Source organism: Misgurnus anguillicaudatus, chromosome 12 (assembly GCF_027580225.2).
Source record: "Misgurnus anguillicaudatus chromosome 12, ASM2758022v2, whole genome shotgun sequence".
NCBI classification, from domain to species: domain Eukaryota; kingdom Metazoa; phylum Chordata; class Actinopteri; order Cypriniformes; family Cobitidae; genus Misgurnus; species Misgurnus anguillicaudatus.
This window is the reverse complement of record NC_073348.2, coordinates 22,806,399-22,833,474: the sequence shown is the minus strand read 5'-3', so window position 1 is coordinate 22,833,474 and position 27,076 is coordinate 22,806,399. Positions and strand designations below refer to the sequence as shown.

At 37.9% G+C, this 27,076-nt stretch overlaps 1 protein-coding gene across 1 annotated transcript; it reads left to right on the top strand.

Moving 5' to 3' along the window:
- Positions 1–131: 131 nt before the first annotated feature.
- dok2l (docking protein 2-like) lies at positions 132–26,525 on the top strand. Its single transcript, XM_055208744.2, has 5 exons — positions 132–436; positions 2,037–2,333; positions 2,432–2,534; positions 24,649–24,821; positions 25,022–26,525. Exons 1-5 carry the CDS (start codon positions 377–379, stop codon positions 25,904–25,906), a joined length of 1,518 nt encoding a protein of 505 aa, XP_055064719.2. The 5' UTR covers positions 132–376; the 3' UTR covers positions 25,907–26,525.
- The last annotated feature ends 551 nt before the right edge of the window (positions 26,526–27,076 follow it).

The following is a 27,076-nucleotide window of genomic DNA, read 5'->3' as shown; positions in this document are numbered from 1 at the left end:
GTCCTTCTCATGATCATGTCACTGATTCTGATGTGGCAACAGTAAGATGGTAACACATTCACACGTTGTACAGACAAGATGCAGCCTTCACCCTTAAATAGTGTCAAACAGGAAGAATCATGTAGGAAACCAAGCCTACCACAGCCAAGCAGACACACACACCCACTCATCTGACTTCTCCAAGTGACAGATTTAGACTTCATTTTAGAAAGGAAGTAAGAATGAGTAAAGTTTTATAGGCCAGTCCGCCCTGCACCAGTGCCAAAACCTACACAGCAATGCATCTCACGCTTAAGCAAACCATTTAAAAGCAAGAACGAGGGAAGAAAGTGAGAGCGTAGGAAATAAATCAAAGAGAAAGCCTAGCCGACGAACCATGGAGGAGGACATCAGGAGAAACGGGAAACTTTACCTCCACCAGAAACGCTTCGGAAAGGTGAGACTTATAGGAATATGCAAAGACCAATATTTTACACAAGTTGAAAAGTAATTTTATTTTTGTGCTTCAGAGGCAATTCAGCATGCAATAGTTAACGAAGGTCACAAAGATAAGAGCCGTCGTCGCTGTTACTGTTGTACAGGTTTATAACTTGTAGATTGACCCCAATCAAACCACAAAAAATTAATAAATAAAGTGTTCAAGTCATGCTTGTATGAAAAAGCACGAAGTATATATTTATAAGTTTTAATGATAATTTACACATAATTTGTGGCTCACTAAAGCATCGTGTTAGCAGCACAAAGTTCGATCCATGGAAAAATGCATTACTTGAATGCACTATAAGTCGCAAAGCCAAATGCATAAAATGTCTTTTATGCAACTTTATGTATGTTTGCAGAAGAAAATAAACTGTTGTGTTAAAACAGATAATGAGGAACATTAAGACATTTCAAGAGTGGGATGAATACATTAAGACATGGGTTTTAAAAAGCTGTTATGGTTGCAATGCTAATGATGAAACAAAATACCATATTTTTTTATAGTAAAGCTTTGGCTTTTGCTGTATATGTTTGCATCATATTGAATGCAAACTGACTATTGAAGAGATAAGATGCAAAATCCCTTTAAGTGTGTCTGACTCTTAAGGGATTCTGCCAACAAACCAACATTTCTGAATGGCTTGAGGCCGGGATCAAGTTGATTTGAAGTGAAAGTATTTAATAAATGTGTAAAACTTGCTGACAGCATTTAGTTCATTTCTTTTTTGACGGAGGTTGCATTTAGCAGCTTTTGCATTTTTGAGTTCCTCAATTGCTGCTAGACATATTCTTGGACATTTAGTCAATTACTTTTGACCACTTTTTTGCGGTTACTTCCAAGTAACTGAGATAAGGTCATTTTTAATGGCTGTATAACGTCAATTCCCTTGAAGTTCAAACAGGAGAGTGATTCAACTGTGGACATTTTCCATCACGGTTGTATTTTGAAGAGTATAGGCCTACTATCTATTGATTTTTAATTGAACCTATTTGGACACTAAAGTCACACTTTATAATGTAAATGCCACTGCATTACAGATAACAGTAGATCAAACAAAGTGACATTTATTTTAATGAAAGACAAGCATGCTTTTCAAGCAAAGAACTTTACGAAAAATACGTTTTTAAATTATTAAAAACCTGCACAGAGCCAATAACGTATGGACATTTTATAGCTGTCAAACTGAACTGTGATAAAATACACTAGTGGTTGCTGTACATATCAGTGGGGATTTTAAAGGGACTTCATACATTCACACCCATGGAATCACTTATAAAACTATATATATTTTTTGCAAATTTTTTATTTGGTTTATAAACATTAAGATTGTTCAAAGGGTTAAAATACTTTTGTGGTCACTGTGCACACTCTGGGTGGTTTCAACACAGTTGGATAAAATACCCAACCATTTGATTTAAATGAACCTATGCTAAATTGTTTATTTCAAAATTGGGTCATGTTTGTGCATATTTAATCAAACAATGGCTTGAAACAACCAAAGCATTTATGTTTTATAGACATATTCCAGACTATAACATGCATGTTCTCTCTTCAGAGGTGGAGGAAGGTGTGGTGCGTGTTATATGCCGAGGGCAGGCGCAGCGTGGCGCGGCTGGAGCTCTACGAGCATAAACACACATCTGTCAAGGAGGGATCCACCAAACCCAAAGCCGACTACAAACAGGTGATCAGGCTGAGGGAATGCATCAGGATATCAGAAAGCGAGATGTCCGACTGCCCCAAAGACTGCGCTACTTTCCTTCTCGAAACCACTGACAAACTTTACGTGTTTGCTGCCCACCAATCAGAAGTGGAGGAATGGATCAAGTGCCTTTGCGAGCAGGCATTTCCTGTAAGTCGATTCAGAATGCAGCAAATGATGATGATGATGAGTGTTTTGCACATGTTTTAAACATTTAAGTGTAATTTTTAATGTTTTTTTTTTTTTAGGAAACACGGGTCGATAAAAGATTGCAAAGTGGGATCTTTTCTGAACATGTGAGCAATTACAGAGAAACCAAGGAAAACTCTCTCTACGACACGGCAGACAGTGGTAAGGAACGTTAACAACTAAAATTACACTGGGTTAACCAATGGCTTGGTTCAGGGCAGGGTTACTTATTTGGCTGACCAATGGAAGCTGGGAGGATGCTCATCATTTGGTCCTGTGCTTTGTGTGTCACAGAAATAACACTCCATCATTTAATTTAATTTAATTTAATTTATTTAATTTTATTACATACAATACTCTCATATTGCACGCATACACACAGGGTACATGCACACACAAAGGGTACAAACACACACACACAGACATCATTACACACTACATTATTTAATGTAGGTATTTAATTTAATTTATTATTTATTTAATTTATAATTTAATTTAATTTAATTTAATTTAATTTAATTTAATTTTATTTTATTTTATTTTATTTTATTTTATTTTATTTTATTTTATTTTATTTTATTTTATTTTATTTTATTTTATTTTATTTTATTTTATTTTTAGTTTTTTATTGCATGTAGTTGAATATCACTTTCAATTGTCTCACCCTTACAGATAATATCAGGTACAGTAAAGGGACATAGAGAAATGCTATTTTAGTTCGTCCTATCGCAAGGACGCGCAGCCTCTTTTTCGAGCGAAACCTCAGGCCTGCGTCAAATTGCCCATTTGGGCCACAGGTGGCCAACCTTGATTCCATTAAAGGACAGGAAAGAGGGGACACTGTTTTCAGGTGTATGTATGAGAGTTCATTCAGGGGAGACGACAAATGAAATGAAGCAGAGGGATGCAAGCTGTCCTCAGATTCACCCAAAGCGACTTCCTATTGACTTTCTGTCTTTTTGCTTTTCATTTTGTCCAAGATGTCCCATTGGCCCACGTGTATCATTGAGAAAAGGGCACAACTTTTTTAAGGGCTTTTTTAGTTAGGGACACTTGCATTTGTCCTCTACCCTATTTTACATTTGGAAAGTTTTTAATGGCGGTTGCTAAGGCAAAGATTATTAATCTCATTAAGATCATTTTAATATCGCTCATGGGTTATTTTCAACCCATTGTTGGTTCAACTACAATTTTCTGGATTAATTCAACCCAATGGCTGGGATTGTCTGTTTTTGACCCAATGCTAAGTTGAAAATAACCCAGTATATTTTTAAAATATTATAAAATTTAGAATTTTCTTTGTTGGATGACCAAATCTTAAAGGAATATTCCATTTTCTTAAAAGAAAAATCCAGATAATTTACTCACCACCATGTCATCCAAAATGTTGATGTCTTTCTTTGTTCAGTCGAGAAAAAATTATGTTTTTTGAAGAAAACATTGCAGAATTTTTCTAATTTTAATGGACTTTAACTTTTCGTCAAGGTCCGGTCCAGCGCGACCTAACGTAAATGCGTAGTGACGTAGGGAGGTCACGTGTTACATATATAAAACGCACATTTGCGGACCATTTTAAACAATAAACTGCCACAAAGACATTAATTAGTATCAGACATACAACAACGTAGGAACGGTCCTCTTTCAAGACGCTTGTAAACACTGGGGCGGAGTTTCGCGTTCGTCCTCTGTGACCTCTTGACGTCATGACGTATTGCGGTGACGTAGTGGGGTCAGCTGGCGCATCACGACCGGATCTACATGACGAGAAGTTGTGCTTTAAAAGTGTATATTTGTTATTTTTATTGTCAAAAATGACAATCGTTTCGCTAGACAAGACCCTTATGCCTCGTTTGGGATTGTTCATAGTGCTTTGAAACTCCGTTGAAAAAAACTGTTAAGTGTTGAGTTAAGTATTAAATGTTGGGTTCTATTAAAGTCCATTAAAATTAGAATAATTCTGCAATGTTTTCTTCAAAAAACATAATTTCTTCTCGACTGAACAAAGAAAGACATCAACATTTTGGATGACATGGTGGTGAGTAAATTATCTGGATTTTTCTTTTAAGAAAATGGACTAATCCTTTAAGTCATATAAAGTGAGGTGACACTTTACAGTTGAAATATGCAAAAATTGCTTCGAACCCTGCAACACATAGCCTACACTGAAAAAATGTTTGCACTTTCATTTTTAAGTAATTAACTTGGATTTACTTAAAAAAATCCATTTACGTTTTACTTATAAAATAAAGTTAAAATAAGTTAAGCTAATTTAACTTTATTTTATAAGTTACAGCAACTAATTACTAGTCAAGGTTAAAAATAAAAGTTGAAATGACTTCGTTTTTCTTCACAGTTTGCACGCTAAATTCTGGGTTATTTTCAACCCAACGTTGGTTCAAAAGCGAAAGACCCGACCACATAGGGCTGCAATTTAGCCTATTGTATGCTGGGCTATTTTAACCCATTGTTAGGTCAAATATAAACATTTTCTAGGTTGATGAAACCCAGTAGCTGGGTTTGTCCCTTTCTGACTCAACGTTGGATTAAAAATAAGCCAGCGTTATTAGAGTGCATGGACAGGATGCATGCTCTTGGGTTCATGCATGTTTCTGTACACAATACCATCTGCTCTACTTTTTATGCAACACTGCTCACCACATAGCTTGTTTGTAAAGTTTGTCATTTTTGTTTTAATTTAGCAGCAGTTCACTTTTTATTAATAATTAGAGCCGTACAGTTCACAACTACTATTTTTATAAGACACCACTGTAAAAAAAAATTCAGTATGAAGTTAAAACTACTTGATTTTACAAGTCAATTAAACCTACTATTTTAAGTTTTAAACTGTGATAAGTTGACATTATTTATAATATAACTTATAAAATCAAGTTGAAATTGTTTAACTTTTTTAATTAAAAGTAACGTAAAAAATTTATATAATTTATTACAGTGTTGAGTGGTCAATGTGTAATCTCAAAAGTCTGTTTGCTGTATGAACTTGCCAGTGAAAGTTCAACACACAACATGTAACTTTGACACACAAGCGAAGATGAAACATCCACGCATGTGCTTACATTCCCACTCTTATACACTAACCTGCACAGAAAAACCACACCTGTACCCCTGCATAAAATGGAAGACCTGAGTCATAACTAAAGGCAAGAACATCATAGACACTTAGTTTCACTTGGGTTAGACTGTGAGAGTCGTGAGTGTCAGACATGATTTGTAAAGTTCATTTTGAGAGCTGAAACAAAAGCAGCTGACCTACCGAGGAGCTCCAACTTCTGCTTTAACATTATGGGTGAAATCAAAGGTGTCAGAAAAGTTTTTGGACAGCACAAAATGCCATTGCTGTCGGACTGTCTTGAACTATAAACTTCAAGACTATTTTTGAGCAGTGACACATCATCACATCCTCAATTTGCTGTACTCATTGGCACAAAAAGTAATTTCAGACTTCTCCTTTCGTAAATAAGGCATGCAGTCTGGAAACAAATTTATTCAGATTATGCAACTTGGTAATTTATCCTTGATGCAAGAAACTGCAAATCTCTTTACTTTAGAATATAGCAAGTTAGTTAAGTACTAAGCAAATAGATTTGAATTAAAGGAATAGTCCATTTTCTTAAAAGAAAAATCCAGATAATTTACTCACCACCATGTCATCCAAAATGTTGATGTCTTTCTTTGTTCAGTCCAGAAGAAATTATGTTTTTTTGAGGAAACATTGCAGGATTTTTCTCATTTTAATGGACTTTAATGGACACCACCACTTAACACTTAACTCAACACTTAACAGTTTTTTTCAACTGAGTTTCAAAGGACTATAAACAATCCCAAACGAGGCATAAGGGTCTTATCTAGCGAAACGATTGTCATTTTTGACAAGAAAAATAACAAATAAACACTTTTAAACCACAACTTTTCGTCTAGGTCCGGTCCAGCGCGACCTAACGTAAATGCGTAGTGACGTAGGGAGGTCACGCGTTACATATATAAAACGCACATTTGCGGACCATTGTAAACAATAAACTGACACAAAGACATTAATTATCAGTTGACATACAACAACGTCACACTTGTAAACACTGGGGCGGAGTTTCGCATACGTCCTCTGTGACCTCTTGACGTCATGATGTATTGCGTGAGGTCACGCTGATGCTTTCAGGATGGGATCTAGACAAGAAGTTGTGGTTTAAAAGTGTATATTTGTTATTTTTATTGTCAAAAATGACAATCGTTTCGCCAGATGAGACCCTTATGCCTCATTTGGGATTGTTAAGAGTCCCTTGAAACTCCGCCGAAAAAAACCGTCAAGCGTTGAGTCAAGTGTTAAGTGTTGGTGTCCACTAAAGTCCACCAAAATGAGAAAAATCCTGCAATGTTTTCCTCAAAAAACATAATTTCTTCTGGACTGAACACAAGAAAGACATCAACATTTTGGATGACATGGTGGTGAGTAAATTATCTGGATTTTTCTTTTAAGAAAATTGAATATTCCTTTAACTCATGCTCAGAATGTGAAGTATATATGAGGAACTAAGATGCAAAAGCCGCTCAATGCCTCATCCATAAAAAAAAATCAATGACCTTGGCACGTACTGTATTATATGTTCATCACATACTTTTATTGAAAATTTTAACCTAAAAATAAGAGTATGATAAAAGAAATGCCCCGTTTTTAAACCAAAATGTCTATTTATATGGAAATGTAACTTTATTCCCTTCGGTTTGGAGGGATAAAAGATCTCAGTATAAAGTTGTCAACAGACTTGAAATGCATTTCCGTCTAGCCGCCTGTCTCCTAAATCCAATGTGATGGTAAGTTTAAAGATACCAGCTAGAGGTCAGGCTCACAGCAGTTTAGGGATAATTGGATTGCAACCACCCTCTGACAGATTTGATTGGACGAGCACGAATGTTTTGAGTCGTAAGGTTGTGGGTGGTGTATGATGTTCGCAAAAAAGCTTGAGGAAAACTTCAGAAAATAAAATGGGAGCAGGTGGAACCTAAACATTTACAAAGCGTTTTCATCTGGCACTGAAATTCTTGCTATATCAGAAAGGCAAATATTTCTGTGTTTGGTTGATGGTTTACATACTCTGCCCTTCAAACAACATGAATCATTTATTTTACTAGTCATTTAAATATTCAGCATAGGTATGCAAAATTTTAATATATTGCACTAGTTACTTACAGCATACGGTGCAAAATACTTAAAACAAGTGTAGTAGTAGTTCCTTTGGTCTATTTTCAGTCTAAACATACTCAGTGTGTAAACCTATGTGCCACATAGGAAGGAAGTACGCTTGGTTTCTGTCTCTGATCTACAGTCTGAGAAGAGAGATGGTATCAGCACGCAGCTGGGAATGCATTTATCTCGCTTTCCCTTAGCGAAACGCACCAGACTCATCTACTGAATTCACTCTGCAGTCCCTAAATAACCTGGAATACCCAACCTTTTATTTATGCAGGTTTGGTTTGAACTTCACAACGGTGTTGTGGTGGTCTCTAATAATACCACAGGTGCTGTTGCGGTTTTGAGCGTACCTTTGATAGACATGTGATCTTAAAGCTTAGAACAAGAACAGAAAACGAATTAGTGTGGTTGTTTCCTTATTACGCAAGTGTACAGATCGTGGTTTAGAAATAAAGATGACGAAGGAAGTGCATTTTCGGTTTTGAAAAGGTGAATTATTCTGGGCCCTATTTTAACGTTCATGGTCTAAATCGCAAGTGCATATAAGGCGTGTCCGAATCCACTTTTGCTAGTTTAACAACGGGGAAATGGTCTATGCGTCTTGTGCAAAGTCTAAAAGGGTTGTTCCTATTCTCGTTATGAGTAATGTGTGTGTTTTGGGCGTAACATGCAATAATCCACAGAGAGTCTCATCTCCCATTCTCTTTAAAAGCCAGTTGCGCTCGTGTCAAGGCAGATTGCCTATTTACACGACGGAGTTTGTGAGCGGAAAAACTGTAAGCAGAGGCAGAGACCACCAGATAAAGATTAAAAAAAGTTGTGTTGTGTTTTATTCATTATAATAAATCAATTATTTATGTAATTAAGGCTTTGGTTCTCTTTAAAAGCCGTTATTTCAGTCACAGAATATTAAGTAAAATAAGCTGGTAAAGTATGATCACTGTAATCTCAAAAAGGTTTTTATATGAAATAATTTACAAATATTTAAAAAAATTCACCTTTGAGGTGCTGAAATGCACTTTTGAGGTGCAGAAATGCACTTTTTGAGGTACTGAAATGCACCTTTGAGGTACTGAAATGCACCTTTGAGGTGCTGAAATGCACTTTTGATTACTGAAATGCACTTTTGAGGTACTAATATGTATCTTTGAGGTGCTGAAATTCACCTTTGAGGTGCTGAAATGCACTTTTGAGGTACTGAAATGCACCTTTGATGTACTATTTTGCACCTCTGATATACTTATATGCACCTCTGAGGTACTAATATGCACCTTTGAGGTACTGAAATGCACATTGGAAGTACTAATATGCACCTTTGAGGTGTTGAAATCCACCTTTGAGGTACTAATATGTACCTATGAGGTATTGAAATGGACATTTGAGGTACTGAAATTCAACTTTGAGGTACTAATATGCAGACATGGGGACTTGTGACTTGGTGACTTGGACTCGAGTCGACTTGAGTCTCTATTTTTGTCACTTGTGACTTGACTTGACAAGAAATAAAATACTTGAGACTTGACTCGGACTTGGAAGTTAAAGACTCGGGACTTGACTTGACTTGAGACACGATGACTTGAATGACTTGAGTGTTAATCACATCATGTTTTCAATTTGAATATAAAATATATAAACTATTTAAAAAAAATAAAGTTGACCCAGCTGGAGCGCAGGCTGAGAATGGCGTTGTCATGACTGAATCACGACACTATCATCAGTCATGCCCTCTCGTACCTTACGCACACCACGCCCACTTAGAACAGATATCAACATGTCAGCCGGAGGGGTCCCAAGGGTCATCGTTTTCGGCTTAAACAAGATGGCAAAAGACGAACAGTGCGTTGCAAGACATGCAACATTAAAATCATGGGCAGCCAGACGACAACCTCCAATTTCGTCCCTCATTTGAAGAGCCATTCTGCCCAGTAAGTGCTTGTCAATTTGTTAATATCTGGTTAGTTGGTAATATCTGGTTACCTAACCCTAGCTAATGTAATAATAGCTAAAGTAGACATTAACCCTCATCATACCGTGTTGGGGACAAATGTGAACAAAATAAGTTTAATTTATTTTTTAAAAATACTTCCCTTGATCTGAGCGGTACGAGACTTGGCTACTTTTTCTAAGTTTGCCACCTGAACACACACACACACACAGAGAAAAATGACTGGATTCTTACAATGTTAGGGCCGGTTTAGATATCGTGTCTTTTGCACGCTCAAGTTCATTATTTCAAATGTTGGCGCGCGAACGGAAGAGATTACAATTTTGTTTAATTCCATGATGTATTTTACTGAACATGATGTTTTTCTTTATATCTTTATATTCTATAAATCTTTATTAAGAACAGATTCTGCAGGTAAACTTACAATAATAAGGTGACTTGACTTGGACTTGACTTGACCTACTACAGGACTTGACTTGACTTGACTTGACACAGTCTGTGACTCAACTTGACTTGACTTGCCCAAGAAAAAAAATACTTGGGACTTACTTGAGACTTGAAAGTTCAGACTTGAGACTTACTTGAGACTTGCACATGTGTGACTTGGTCCCATCTCTGCTAATATGCACATTTTAGGTACTAATATGCACCTTTGATGTACTAATATGCAAATCTGAAGTACTAATATGCATATTTAAGGTACCAATATGCACCTCTAATATGACCTAATATGCACCTTTGAGGTACTGAAATGCACATTGGAAGTACTAATATGCACCTTTGAGGTGTTGAAATCCACCTTTGAGGTACTAATATGCACCTATGAGGTATTGAAATGCACATTTGATGTACTAATATGCACATCTAAAGTACTAATATGCATATTTAAGGTACCAATATGCACCTCTAATATGACCTTTCAGGTGCTGAAATGCACACCTGAGGTACTAATATGCACATTTGAGGCACTTTTGAGGTACTGAAATGCAACTTTGAGGTACTAATATGCACATTTTAGGTACTAATATGCAAATCTGAAGTACTAATATGCATATTTAAGGTACCTCTAATATGCACCTCTAATATGACCTTTGAGGTGCTGAAATGCACATCTGAGGTACTAATATGCACTTTTGAGGTACTGAAATGCACCTTTGAGGTACTAATACGCACATTTGATGTACTAATATGCACATCGAAAGTACTAATATGCATATTTAAGGTACCAATATGCACCTCTAATATGACCTTTGAGGTGCTGAAATGCACATCTGAGGTACTAATATGCACCTTGGAGGCACTTTTGAGGTACTGAAATGCACCTTTGGTACTAATATGCACCTTTGAGGTACTTATATGCACATTTGAGGTACTAATATGCACTTTTGAGGATACTGAAATGCACTTTTAAAGTACTAATATGCACCTTTGAGGTGCGAAATGCACCTTTGAGGTACTAATATGCACATTTGATGTACTAATATGCACATCTAAAGTACTAATATGCATATTTAAGGTACCAATATGCACCTCTAATATGACCTTTGAGGTGCTGAAATGCACATCTGAGGTACTAATATGCACCTTTGAGGCACTTTTGAGGTACTGAAATGCACCTTTGGTACTAATATGCAACTTTGAGGTACTAATATGCACATTTTAGGTACTAATATGCACATTTTAGGTACTAATATGCACATTTTAGGTACTAATATGCACCTTTGATGTACTAATATGCAAATCTGAAGTACTAATATGCATATTTAAGGTACCAATATGCACCTCTAATATGACTTTTGAGGTGCTGAAATGCACATCTGAGGTACTAATATGCACTTTTGAGGTACTGAAATGCACCTCTGATGTACTAATATGCACCTTTGAGGTACTGAAATGCACATTGGAAGTACTAATATGCACCTTTGAGGTGTTGAAATCCACCTTTGAGGTACTGATATGCACCTATGAGGTATTGAAATGCACCTTTGAGGTACTGAAATGCTACTTTGAGGTACTAATATGCACATTTTAGGTACTAATATGCCAACTTCTTAGATCCTTGGGCCTAAATTATCATTTTTATGCAGACGACACACAAATTTATATTCATTCAAAGCCTGCCGATACCACAGCTAGAACACTGTATTTCTGAGATAAAAATGTAGATGTCTCACAACTTCCTCTGTCTCAACAGCGATAAGACTGAGGTTATGTTAATTGGTTCACCCCAACAACTTCGCAAAGCCGACGCTGTAACCTTAACGGTGGATGGGTCTGCTTTGGAGTTTCAAACTAAATAAAAAAATTTGGGGGTGATATTTGATGCAAATTTAACATTTGATCCTCATGTCCAGAACATGGTAAAAGTTTCCTTTTTTCATCTTAGAAATATTGCACGATTGCGCCCCATGTTATCTTTTTCTGTGGCTGTAACGTGTGTTGCTTTAATGAAAGCGAGTGAGAGGTAAATCCATTTGCAAAAGGTGTTTATTGTAAAATCCCATAAAGGGCCAGCAACCAAATCCAAACAGGGTTAATCCAACAAACGAAATCCCAAATACAGGCAATGTGTCAGGGCAGGCGGCAGTACAGGCAAAATCCAGATAAACAGGCGTAGGTCAAAAACACAGGCAGATGCAGATACAAAAACAGATAAACAGGTAAACAGGTAGCAGGTAACAGGTAACAGATACAATGGGGCGATGTAATAATCAGCCAGGAACTGGTGTACATGAAGTGACTTATATACAAAACAGACAGGAAGTGTGAAGTGAAACATGGCAGGATGTATATCAAAATAAAAGCCAGAACAGAACAGGATGTCAAAATAAAAGTCCAAAATACAAAAATACACAGAATACAAGAAAACACAGAACAAAACCTTACAGAACCCCCCCTCTAAAGGGCGACTCCCGGAGCCCAACAAACAAAACATACAGTCCAATAGAGGGTGGGCGGGCGGGCCAGGACCTCTTGGTGAAGGCAGGGCAGTTCAGGAGAGGTCCTGGGTCATATGGCCAGGATGGTCCAGGAACATGGGGCAGGCTAGGACCTGGGTCATGGGGCAGGCTAGGACCTGGGTCATGGGGCAGGCTAGGACCTGGGTCATGGGGCAGGCTAGGACCTGGGTCATGGGGCAGGCTAGGACCTGGGTCATGGGGCAGGCTAGGACCTGGGTCATGGGGCAGGCTAGGACCTGGGTCATGGGGCAGGCTAGGACCTGGGTCATGGGGCAGGCTAGGACCTGGGTCATGGGGCAGGCTAGGACCTGGGTCATGGGGCAGGCTAGGACCTGGGTCATGGGGCAGGCTAGGACCTATATTATAGGGCAGGAATAGACCTTGAACACAAGGAAAGGAAGGGTCCGAGCACACTTCGGCCTCCGCCTTGGTGTCCTCTGCCTTCTTCCTGTGTCCGGGTACTACCCCCCAAAAAAAAAACTTGGGAAAGCTCCCAAAGCCCAGGGTGGCGATGTCCCAGGTGGTGGACCAGATGAATCAGAATAGTCAGTTGAGCCAGGTGAATCAGACGAGACAGGTGAATCGGGCAGGACAGACGAATCAGATGAGTCGGGCAGGACAGACGAATCAGATGAGTCGGGCAGGACAGACGAATCAGATGAGTCGGGCAGGACAGACGAATCAGATGAATCAGATGGATTAGATGAATCAGAAGAATCAGAGGAGTCGGGCAGATCAGGTGAATCAGGTGAATCAGGCAGGTCAGGTGAATCGGGCAGGTCAGGTGAATCGGGCAGATCAGGTGAATCGGGCAGATCAGGTGAGTCGGGCAGATCAGGTGAGTCGGGCAGATCAGGTGAGTCGGGCAGATCAGGTGAGTCGGGCAGATCAGGTGAGTCGGGCAGATCAGGTGAGTCGGGCAGATCAGGTGAGTCGGGCAGATCAGGTGAGTCGGGCAGATCAGGTGAGTCGGGCAGATCAGGTGAGTCGAGCAGATCAGATGAGTCGTGCAGATCAGATGAGTCGGGCAGATCAGATGAGTCGGGCAGATCAGATGAGTCGGGCAGATCAGATGAGACGGGCAGATCAGATGAGACGGGCAGATCAGATGAGACGGGCAGATCAGATGAGACGGGCAGATCAGATGAGACGGGCAGATCAGATGAGACGGGCAGATCAGATGAGACGGGCAGATCAGATGAGACGGGCAGATCAGATGAGACGGGCAGATCAGATGAGACGGGCAGATCAGATGAGACGGGCAGATCAGATGAGACGGGCAGATCAGATGAGACGGGCAGATCAGATGAGACGGGCAGATCAGATGAGTTAGACGGGACAGATGAATCGGATGGTTCAGATTCAGGGCTTTGAGGAACTCGGGAACAACAGAGCAGAAGGCAGACAAAACGCACCACAGGGCTATGGCAAATTCAGTAAGTTCAGAGTCAATGAGACATACCTCTGTGGTAGTCGGTTCAGGCAAGACGGCCATCTTGACGGCAGGTGCAGGGTGAACGACAGCCCTCATAAGTGCAGGTGTGGTGGTGACGATGGCCCTCTGAAGCTCAGGTGCAGGAATGGTTGTTGCTCGCACGTAAACAGTTGCAGGTGCAGAGACAGGCAGGATGGCGGCCATTTTAGGGACAGGCAGGATGGCAGCCATTTTATGATCAGTCATGGTGGCGGCCATTTTAGGAACAGGCATGGTGGCGGCCATTTTAGGAACAGACAAAGATTTATTAGAATCAGACAGAACGGGCATGATATGGGTTGGCGTGTTGTGAATAGCCTCTGGTTTGTTATCCACAACACCCACAGTGAAGGGAGAGCCACACAAACACAGAGCATGGTCAATGTACTGTTCTAAAGTCCAGTGTGGTGTATGGAGTGGCATAGTACGGGCAATGTCTCGATCTAATCCACAGTAAAATATGTCCTTTAGAAATGAATCCTGGAAGTTTACCTGACATGATAGTTCACAGAAATCCTCAACAAATTCCTCAATGGAGCGGTGGTTCTGGCGGAGACAAACAAGTTGATCTGCTGGAGTCATGGTGCTGGTGGGAAGTTACAAACCTTTGCTGGATTCCGGGTTAGGCTGATTATTCTGTAACGTGTGTTGCTTTAATGAAAGCGAGTGAGAGGTAAATCCATTTGCAAAAGGTGTTTATTGTAAAATCCCATAAAGGGCCAGCAACCAAATCCAAACAGGGTTAATCCAACAAACGTAATCCAAAATACAGGCAATGTGTCAGGGCAGGCGGCAGTACAGGCAACATCCAAATAACAGGCACAGGTCAGAAAACATAGGCAGATGCAGATACAGATACAGATATAACAGAAACAGAGAAACAGATAAACAGATAACAGGCAGATACAGACACAATGGGGCGATGTAATAATCAGCCAGGAACTGGTGTACAGGAAGTGACTTATATACAAAACAGACAGGAAGTGTGAAGTGAAACATGGCAGGATGTATATCAAAATAAAAGCCAGAACAGAACAGGATGTCAAAATAAAAGTCCAAAATACAAAAATACACAGAATACAAGAAAACACAGAACAAAACCTTACAGTGGCTGAAAAATTGATAAACTCATTTGTCTTTTCTCGCATCGACTACTGTAACGCTCTGCTTGCTGGGGTTTCTAAATCTACCTTAAACAAATTACAATATGGCCAAAATTCAGCAGCCAGAATCCAGACAAAAACTAGGCAAGGTGAGCACATCCTCCTATTCTGGAGTCCTTGCACTGGCTCCCAGTTAGGTATCGTGTTGATTTTAAAATCCTCATGCTCACCTACAAGGCCTTGAATGGTTTAGCTCCACATTATTTGTCTGAACTGTTAACTGCATATCCCCCAAGACGCAATCTTCGATCCTCTGTCTCTGGCTTTTTAATGGTTCCTTCAACCCGCTTACGTTCTATGGGTGACCGGGGCATTTTCTTCATTTGCTCCCAGGCTCTAGAATACTCTTCCCATTGAGATTCGACAGGCCGACTCTCTAAATACTTTTAAATCCTCACTTAAAACGTATTTTTTTAGGTTAGCTTATAAGTGATTTTATTCCTTTTGTATGCATCTTCTTTTATATGTTCTTAAATTTGATGTATGTGTACTCTATAATGTATTTTTAATGTATTTTTATGATTCTGTAAAGCGCTTTGAGATGCAACTTTAAAGGCACTATATAAAATAAAGTTTATTATTATTATTACATTTGATGTACTAATATGCAAATCTGAAGTACTAATATGCATGTTTAAAGAGTAACTAAACCCTTGACCAACTTTTTTTTAGGTAATGATCTGTAAGAATGATGCTTGATTAGTGCTGTTCGTTGATTTTAGTAAGTTTTTTGACATTTGGATATAAAGTGTTTCAATACTGCAATATATGGTGTAAAAACGTCTGAGTGCTGCCCTCTTCAGGTTAAACGGTGGCTACTGCAGTTGAATTTTCCTATTGGATGTTGAGTCCAAAAAATGACTCGTGACGTAAGCAGATTCAAGCTCGCCACGCCCTTGTTACGATCTCACCACACACTTAGTATGAGCTTAGTTCGTCCCCTCTATCTCCGTTGGGATCTGCCCATTTTTCTTGCATTTTTCAAATATTGCCAGTGGGCGGAGTCAAGCTCTGACCAGGGGTTTAGTTACGCTTTTAGGTATCAATATGCACCTCTAATATGACCTTTGAGGTGCTGAAATGCACATCTGAGGTACTAATATGCACTTTTGAGGTACTGAAATGCACCTTTGAAGTCCTAATATGCACCTTTGAGGTGCTGAAATCCACATTTGAGGTACTAATATGCACATTTGATGTACTAATATGCACATCTAAAGTACTAATATGCATATTTAAGGTACCAATATGCACCTCTAATATGACCTTTGAGGTGCTGAAATGCACATCTGAGGTACTAATATGCACCTTTGAGGCACTTTTGAGGTACTGAAATGCACCTTTGAGGTACTAATATGCCCCTTTGAGGTACTAATATGCACCTTTGAGGTACTAATATGCACATTTGAGGTACTAAAATGCACCTTTGAGGTACTGAAATGCACCTTTGACCTACTATTATGCACCTCTGAGATACTAATATGCACCTTTGAGGTATTAATATGCACCTTTGAGGTACTAATATGCACATTTGAGGTACTGAAATCCACCTTTGAGGTACTAATATGCACCTTTGAGGTACTGAAATGCATCTTTGAGGCGCTGAAATGCACCTTTGAGGTACTGAAATGCACCTTTAAGGTACTAATATGCACATCTGAAGTACTAGTATGCATATTTAAGGTACCAATATGCACCTCTAATATGACCTTTGAGGTATTAATATGCACCTTTGAGGTACTGCAATGCACATTTGAGGTGCTGAAATGCACCTTTGAGGTACTGAAATGCACCTTTAAGGTACTAATATGCACATCTGAAGTACTAATATGAATATGAGGTACTGAAATGCACTCTTTAAATGCAAATGTGTACTTTTTGAAAGGGTGACAGCTTCGGACCATTTTCTGACCTTTTTGTTTTTGACAGTGCATGGAATAATCAAACGCATAATGACATTAAATAATATTTGACCAATATTTTAACTTGAAATGAAAATCTCTGATCTTGACAAACACTTCACAGCAGATTCTTATGTGCAGTGCACTTCATCAGGCACAAATGACGTTTTTATGAAATGTCTCGAACTTTGCTGATCCACAAAGCAGGCAGCTAATTATTATATCATCTTTTCTGATCTGCGCGATACGCTGATGAACAGGGGTCTTTAAGAGATTTTAATCAGTGACCCAACAATCAGCCACTGATTAACACTCACCAGATCTCATCAGACACACTTCAAAGTCAATTTACCATCAATGAACATAGAAGTAATTGTTTTGCACTCCTTTGTTCCGAAATACAGAACAAATCTGGAGATAAAACAGAAAGGGCATGTGAAGTATGCAATAAACTTTTTAAAAATAACAAAATGTTTCTGTAGCTCTGCATTAGCAGTGCAAAAGGTTATAGTTTCAAACACAAACACTGATAAAATGTACACTTTGTAATGCACTTTGGATAAAAGCGTCTGCCAAATACATGAATGGAAATCTTCTTGACAATTACGTTATTAAAATCAAAACGTTTATAATGCCAACTCAATGCATTTCGAAAGAAAGCTACTCATGTTATCAAAAATTAACGATGGACCAAGTTAAAGTAATAAAAGTGCAAACTACAAAAACATTTTCTTTTCAACTCCGAAAGCTTCACATCTGACACTAACAATATCAAGTGTCCAATGAGCCTCATGCTAGATAGTGTGAGAACCATGCATGCATGGTGACGTGTAGCTTTCTCTCTGAGCGCTGCTGCAAACTGCTGCGAGCCGGAGAAACAAATAAATCTGACATTCGCGGTCACGGGTGAGGTTTCTTAGGGCAGGAAGCCAGCAGCCTGAGAGCTTGTTTCATCCTGGAAGATGTAGCGCGAGGAGGAAGAGGCTCGGAAAATGACAGCTGCGAACAAATTGTGAGGGAACAAAGGCTGAAGTTAGACAGCACTGGCTTCTCTGACTTTCCTTTGCTCATGTGGACATTCAGTTTTAAATTTCAAAGCTAAAGAGGAAAAGCAGTGAATTGTGTTCCCTGTTGACTTCCGGTTTGATGCCCCAGTGATAAAAATGATCAAACATACTGCAGATTCAGTTTTTGCTTATGAAAGTTTATAAGTAGAAATATTGGAAGTATGCAACTATTTAAAGGTGCTCTATTGTTGCATGTCATGCTGTGTTAAAGCCATGTTAAAATAATTGGATTTATGAGTTGAGTGCAAATAAATGCTCTTTACATTATTTAGGTTGAATTTATGTAGAAAATAGTAAATTACAAAAAATGACTTAAAGACAGGCGTAAAATTGTTAAATGTTAATCCAAAAGTCTATGGGAAAAATGAATGGGCCTTTTGTGCAAGTGAACCAGTGTCCCGCTAACGTCCGGGTTAGCCTACACTCTAAAAACAAATGGGGCTAAATAGCACTAATAGTGGTTCACTGGTGTGTAATCATAGGGGAACAATTTTAAGTGCCATATAGCACCTATGTAGTGTCAGGACTCTGCCATAAGAGTCTTGTTTTATATTTGTTTTATCGTGATGGCAGGGTTCTGACAGTCTCTTGTTTTATATGGAGGGTCATGGCCTTGTGTATTGGGTCATGTGCCTCTGGTGTCTCGTTCCTAGTCCCCGCCCCCTTGTTCTCTTTGTTAATTATTCATTATTGGTTATCCCTCTCACCTGTATTGCCCTCGTTTAGTTCCCCTATTTAATCTCCTCTTGTCTCTTGTCTTGTGCTGGTTCATTGTGTTCACATGTGTCATGTAATGCTGTTCTTATGGTTCATTCAGTTTAGTTTTTTAGTCTTGTTAATCAAGTTGTGTCAGTGTTTTGTATAATCATGTTTTATGTAGTTTTGCCCCCTCGTGGGCTTTTGTTTCATGTTTGATGTAATAAATGTTCTATGTTCACTCCCCGATATCGTCTGCCCTTGGGTTCTCTTGTCCTCTGTCCCAAACACTGACATGTAGTACCTGTGTAAAACCCTATTGTGCTACACTGTTAGACTTAACTGTAATTTCTACAGTTACTTACCACAAAATGCCCAGTAAAATACCACCATTTTCTTTTCCATTTCATTACTGTAATATGCATTGCATTATGGGTATTAACATTTAATTTGCAGTGATTTACTGTATGTTTTGGATTTGCGGTAGACTGCTGTAAAACAACAGCAGTAGTGCTACTGTAGTTGAATAAAATAGTGTTATAAAAGCATATAAAATGGAAAATGTGAATTGTTTTTCAGCAGTGTAAATAATTTATTGAAAATTGTAGATAGAAACAAGAAAGGGATTATGGATAAATGCTTGACCGTCAGATTTGAATTTGAATTTGACCTCAAGACTTCAAAACACTAGTGACGCCAAGATTTCGCTTCTCGGAGTGTCGGGAGAGTGACAGAAGAGGCTACTTGGGGAGTGTAGTGAGTAACTTTTATCAAGTGACTCTGTAGTACTGTGGTAGTGTTACAGACCTATACAACACAGGTGACCCGGGTTTGATTCCCCTTCAAGGCAATATATTTTTTAAACTAGGTTACATTAAGGGTATTATACTGTAAAATGGAACTGCAGTAAAGGCATCATACTGTAAAAAACGTGTACAGTTATGGTACTGTAATGGGGCAGTTACAGTAAGTTACCTCATATATACAATAAAAAGCCTAACAGTGTATATAGAACCATATCTGGTGCTATCACTGAAAAAAAATGATTCATCGAATTTAATAAATTTTTTTAAGGTAAGTGGTTGCAATCAATTTATTTAAGCTAAACAAAAGTTTTATATTTTATTTTACTTTACTCATCTTTTTTTGTTTAAATGTAGCTTATATAAATTGATAGCAACCACTTACCTTAAAAAAAAAAAAGATTAAATTCAATGAATAATTTTTTTCAGTGTATAGTGGTGCTATATCACCCCTCTATGGTTCTTCACAGGTGCTTTATAGTTGCTAAAAATGGTTCCCTAAGATTATGAGCTTTTAGTGCTATTTAGCACCAATTTTTTTAGAGTGTACAAAATTATGTCATTCCTGCGGTACTTGATTGGTCTTCAATTTGTTTTTACGCCAGCATTAAAAACTTTCCTGTCTTTGTCAGGAGATGAAAAACGAAAGAGTATGAAATTCCCCATTTCCAGAGAGCCCATTATTCAGACCTTTATTTTATTCAGACCAAAATCCCTTTTATTGCTTTATAATTACGACTTCTGAAATTATATTCAACTCCATTCAATTTAATTTCTGTTTCACTTTTCCCAGTGTGCATTGGTGCAGAGCATCTTTACAGAATGCTTATTACAGTTTTCCTTGATTGCTTAATTCGTCCACCCGGACACCACATTTTCAAAACAATAAACACATTAGGCTAAACCTGAAGCTAGCCAGACCAGTGGTTCTCAAACTTTTTTGGTGGCATGCGACCCCCCCGTGTACGGTACGGTGCATCCCTTAATGCCCCCCCAAGAAATTTTGTTTGCAAAATACGCAAACGCTCACAAAACATTAAAAACATGCAACAAAAGAATATATTTCCATCAAACGCCACAACTTCTGGTCAAATTAATAAAAGCCTTTAATCAGTCATTCACTTTAAAAACAAACGGTGCTAAATAGCACTAAAAGTGGTTCACTGGGTCGTAATCATAGGGGAACCATTTTAAGTGCCATAAAGCACCTATGTAGTACTTGTGTAGCACCTGTGTATAACCATATTGTGCTATAACCATATCTGGTGCTATAGTGGTGCTATATCAGCCCTGGATGGTTCTTCATAGGTGCTTTGTGCAATAGCACTAAAAATGGTTCCCCTATCATTACGAGCTTTTAGTGCTATTTAGCACTGTTTTTTTAGATAGAGAAGTAAGTGCGACCTTACTCTCCTTTCATGTCTTTGGCCTCTGCCTCCATGTTTGCAAGTAGCAACACTCAGGGGTGGCATCTTTTATAGATGGATGAAGACTGATTGCTAAATAAAAAGTTGTGCAAATGTGTTTCACACATGTATATTAAAGATTTATAATTATGCAAGTATTCTCTATAAGCTGTAAATAGATGTTTTCCTTATGTTCAACACAGTTAATCAGTTAAGCTCTTTCAATGGGATCTGTGATATTGTAAATGTTTTGAAAAAGAGTGTGAAAAGTGTGAGAAACAAAAAAAAAGTGTTAAAACATTTGCATGCGAAGTCTTCCGCTGTGCTATGAAGGTGAATAATCAAGTGGATCTTAATACCATTAAGCGTGTCTATACAAATGAGCTAAACTGCAATCGATGAGAAATAATGCAACCATATATATTTTTATAACAATTATGCAAAAATATCACCCAGCAAGGAACTAAAAGCAGAAGTTATAAGGAATGAAAAATTTCATAGAATGCTTTTGTATGTAATCACAGTCATAAGTTATATCAGTCATAGGTTAAATTTATAGCAATAGCCAACAATGTATGCTAGTCAACATCTGAAGTGGATCAAAAAAGTTTATTAAAGTTGTCCTAAGACAAAAAATGGGTTTTAAGAATTGGTTTTATCCACTTCGAATGTTGACTAGTGTAGTATGGGTCAAAATTATAGATTTTTCTTTCATGCCAAAAATCATTAGGATATTAAGATCATGTTCCATAAAGAGATATTTGGGTGATTCTCACGAAAACTTGGTTTTAAAAACGTCAAGCATGAAAATGTAAAAATTGCTTAAATTTACTTTTTTTCCCACAAGACATTGAAAAACAAAGTCTGGAGTAAATGGGAACATTAATTTAAAAACTTTTACTTATCATTTAACACTTTTTGTAACATAATTAAAAAAATTAGTCCTAAAAAATCTCATTACCGCAACAGTCAGAAAACATCAACACTGACATATTTTCAAAATGACATGACAAACCTGAAAGAACATAATTTGGAGAGTCTGCACATGCATTTAAAATCAAAGTATTATGCTCCTATTAACTAAATTAACATTTAATAAGCATCTGTTGCGGTAATGATAATCAAAATGTCGTGTAAGCATTCTGACAAGAAAATATTTCAAATTAACTGTAAAAAAATGATCTTACCTGGTAGCCATATTGAAGTAACTGGTCCATGTGCTTGGTCACTCAAAATCTTTATTAAAATTCTGTATGTGTGCTTAAACTGTTCTCAAAAAGTATTGCAGCTGATGAGAACATCAGGCATGGACACATCATTTTCCTAATTTTTCTTCATTATTATTATACATGAATATTCAGTAAATATTTTTTCTGTCATCTAAAGTAGTCTAGCAAAACATCCATTTATTTTTTTCTTAATATTTTTGTGTTAATTTGATTAAATTACAACATAACGCATGTTCAAACACAGCCGGACACATTGCGGTAATGAGAATTTCAGCAGAAAATGAGATAAAATTTACAATTATAAATTTTTATGTTGAAATCACACATTGTGCAAGGTAGAACACAGTATTGTGTTAATTCTGATGCTTTTTAATGTTACTATATTACACATTTTAAAGGTAAAATCATTAGTGCCATGGTGTTTCAATGGTTTCGTGAGAATCACCCATTTAAAAAAAAATCCTAACTTAAATATCTAAAAATATATTTATCATTACAGTAGTAATATGTGTTTCTAAGGACGTCATTTGAACAACTTTAAATTCAATTTTTTCAAAATGTGGATTTTTTTGCACCCTTAAGGGCCGATCACACCAAACGTGTTTATGGGAGTTGCAGGTGCCTTTTTTGAATGATTTTCTATGGGCAATGAGCGTTATGCTCGCTGTTTATGCGTGCTGAAAGCTTTGCGATTTTTGCCACCTGCTGCAGCACCTGTTTTTGGAAGGAGTCATTCGCGACCAAAGTCGTTTTCATCTTTCCATTGTCTAATCGAATTAGGGGACAGGCGGGCCTTCCGTTGTGGTAACAGAAGTTTACAGTTGTTTGGAATAATACACATAATTCACACAGCACTTTGGTCCCAGAAAATACCCCTAATATTGGCAGACAAGCTTCTGTGTGGGATCACTCCTGGAAAGAGGATCTAGTAACATTGGCGTAAGATACCCGAAAAGTCCTCTGTGTGAATGAGACGCAGAAACAATGCCGTAAGGGGCGTGTCGCATTGAGGACGCGCGTGTCATGGCAACATGAAGTTATGGTTCAGCTTTTTAAAACGAGGGGCATTTCGCATGTATTTTCCGTAATGTCTGTGCGAAAAGGGCTTTATTGTCTTCTGCGTGTTTTTACAATAAATTTATAAATTTGTGTTTTTTCTTGTTAAATTGTTAGTATGGTCATATACTTTTAATATAACGAACTAATTACAGATTTTTTTAATTGTAAATTTAGATGAATTTATATGTAATTCAGGAAAACAGAAAAATAATATAAATGGAATATATACATATAGACCTGCCATAGATGTCCAAATGACGTCCAAAAAAATTACCCAGTTCAAGGTCAAATGTTGACCATGACCCTACTTGGACGTCCAAATAGTGGACCTAGTTTGGACGTCGAATAGATGTCCAGAATTACTCATGGACCAACGGACCCAATATAGACATGATCTGCATGCCTATCTGACGTCCAGTGTTTAGTGGGTCTCAGCCAAATATTGTCCTATCCTAAAGCCAAAAGTATACTAGGGACGTCCGTGTATGCGCGCCGTCCGCATGACCTCATTTTCGTCATCAGGAGAGTCCGCGGTCAGCCGCGTGCAGCCCCAAATTTGAGACCGCGGACAGTGCGCGTACAACAGCACATGGGCGTGAAAATATTTAGACAGGACACTCCACTACAAACAATTATACAAAGGAAATAGACAAAAATTTGAGACCACGCGGACAGTCCGCGTACAACAGCGTATGCGCGTGAAAATATTTAGGCAGGACACTCCACTACAAACAATTATACAAAGGAAATAGACAGCATTTCACACACACACTGTCGTTTTTCTTCTTTAACTTTTACTTCTTTCAAGAACAGAAAGCTGTGGAGCATGTTTGTTACCATAATGTTTGATTCCTGTTCTTTGTTGTCTTGTTGTTTGTTCTAAACTGTGTTTGCAATGGTGGACCGCTTACTTTTCTTCACCATGTTTTAATGTACTGTAAATGTTGCCAAATCAGTGCTGCCCTGACGGCCTCTTAGACTAATAATTTGAATAAGAAATAATTTGTATTGTGTATACATGTGAAACGTGGCCAAGCGCGTGTGGCCGCGGCGAGTATACATGGAAAGCTGCACGGACGCGTGCGTGTGCGAGCTGGACACGGAAAAAAGGTATACTCCGGCCTTAACAAACCATGCGTCACCTATGTGACCCAGGTTTATATTTCATTGGTCACCCTTATGTAAGAGAAAACTGTGTGCAGCTTTTTCTTGGCCACCGGTGTGACTTTACTGTTCCCAAGTACTGTTCATTGCTTTGGGTCTGAACGTCTAGTAAATGTGCTTAAAGCTGTTTGAAACTAGGGACATTTTGACAAGATGTCTTTTGTAGTTCAGTTAACAGTGCTGATGGATGTTCTGTTGTTTTGCAGTTCGAGAGTTTCTGGTCATAGCTGTGGGTACAGAGGCTGCTGTTCGCTGCAATCTGTATGGAGAATATATCCTTTTACCTCAACTTGACTGTTTACTCCTGAAAGACTACAAGACAAAGCAAGTGCTTCTTAAATGGCCTTACTGCTATGTCAGAAAGTTTGGTCAAGACACGGTAAGACAATCCCCATTCTGTGAGCCTGACGTTGTGCAGGTGTGATTTTTAAATATTTGGAGCTAAAGACCTTCATTTGCATGCCATTGCTCTTGGGAAATAAACGTCCTGTCTTCATTACCGCTTGAGTAATTGTGGACAAACATTTTTGGTCTCAAAATAGCTCTCACAAGTTTCTCTTCTCCTTTTATCTCTCTCAGCTGTCTTTCTCATTTGAGGCCGGCCGCAGATGTGAATCCGGGGAGGGGAATTTCGAGTTTGCAACCCCTCAGGGTGAAAGGCTGTTTAACATCGTCAATGAAGCCATCCAGCATCTACCCAAATCTACCACAGCTAAGCAAGGCGGCGGCAGACATGAAACCCAAAGCAGAGATCCAGAAACTTCAGAGACTGATGTAATATATGATGATGCCACTGTAAGTGACTGTTTACCGAGAACGGCTCATCATCCAGTGAAAATGCTCAACCCGTCCATGAAGAGCTTTTCTTTGAATGCAATACAACTTTCAAGTCAAGCGACAAGCCTCAAAGCCAACACTGAGAATGAGGAACCGTTATATGCCATGGTGTCAAAAGCTCAGCCAAAAGTTACTTCCTCTACAGACCCTCAAACGCACTGGCAGAACCTGAAGAAAAACATCCATCAGTTTGGGTCGTCTCAGGACTCTTTCACAGCGGACACTGACATTTCGGAGTTTGCTTTCGTGGTTCCCCTGGAAGAGGAAGCGAATGAAGAGACGGTGGCTGGAGAAGATCCGACTGACTTGTTGAGTGATTCCATCCACCAGTTAGCAATTAATGATGCATTGAAGAACATCGGCGCGGAAGCAATTTACGCCGATCCACAGGAACTCGAACACACAGCTGAGTGGGACGTCGATGCTGTTTATGACGAACCCGAGGTGGTCATCATTAGCAATCAAAGAGCTCCCGATGGGGAGGACCACCCGGCTCTGCATGACTTCCTCTATGGCCTTGATACTCCCATTACGCAGATCACAGATGCCCAGTCTGACCCTAGTCAAAGTTCGGATGACTCATTCTCACATTATGACAATTTTAGGTTAAAAGGGAGGCGAATGTAAAATGGTATATGTTTTTACAAAGCATTAGACAAGACGAAATTATATTTATGCATTTAGCAGATGCTTTTACACAAAGCGACTTACGGTGCATTTAAGCTATATGTGTGAGAATCAAATTCCTGAGAATCAAAGCAATTACATTTAATTTATTAAAATAAAAATCAGGTCATGGTGCAAACAGACCCCCCCCCAAAAGAAAAAAGGCTAAATGCAGTTTGCATGGCACAGACTGACCCTGGTTGTAAAACCCTTACTGTTTTTCAACACTCTAAGAAAGCATGTGTTCATTTTTTACACATCTTTTTGTGTTATGCTTTTAACACATTATCTGTCATTTTAACACATTATGTGTCATTTTGTGTTGATTTTGTGTTAAAATAAAACACAAGTTGTGTTAAAAGTAACATATTAATAATGTGTCATTTCAATAATAACACAGAGATGTGTGGACTACAGCAAAAAAAATTTTTTGGCCAAAAATATATTTTAAATATATGCTAAATACAAGGTAAAGCTGAATTAAATATATTTTTAAATTTAAAAAAGTATATTTAGCTTTAAACTTCATATATTAAAAATGTATTTCAGGCAACAAATACATTTTTAATTTTAAAACACAAAAAATAAAATTATATATAAATAAAAAATATAAAAGTTTGTATGAAATATATCAAGTAAAAATTTATAAAAATATATAAAATATTACATTGTAAGTATATTTTTGCAGTTGAAAATATATATTTAATTTGAACCTTTTCAAATCTGCTATTTAAAGGTTTGTAAAATATAAAGTAGTGCTGTCAAAAGATTAATCATGATTAATCACATACAAAATAAAAGTTTGTGTTTGCATAATATATTTGTGTGTGCTGTGTGTAATGATTGTGTATATATGAATGCACACACACACACACGTGTATACATTTAAGAAAAAAAAGAAAAAAAAAAAAAAATATATATATATATATATATATATATGAAGAGTTTCGTTGCAAAACGAGATAACCACCGTTTTTTAATTGTTCAGAAATCTAGTTTTTTGGTTGTGCATTCCAATTAATTTCAATGCAACTGCAGTTGGTTTGTTTTGATTTAAACCCTCATAACTTTAATAATACAGCTAAGTAGCACCATAAAACAAAATAATAACATGATAACATAATAATAAAC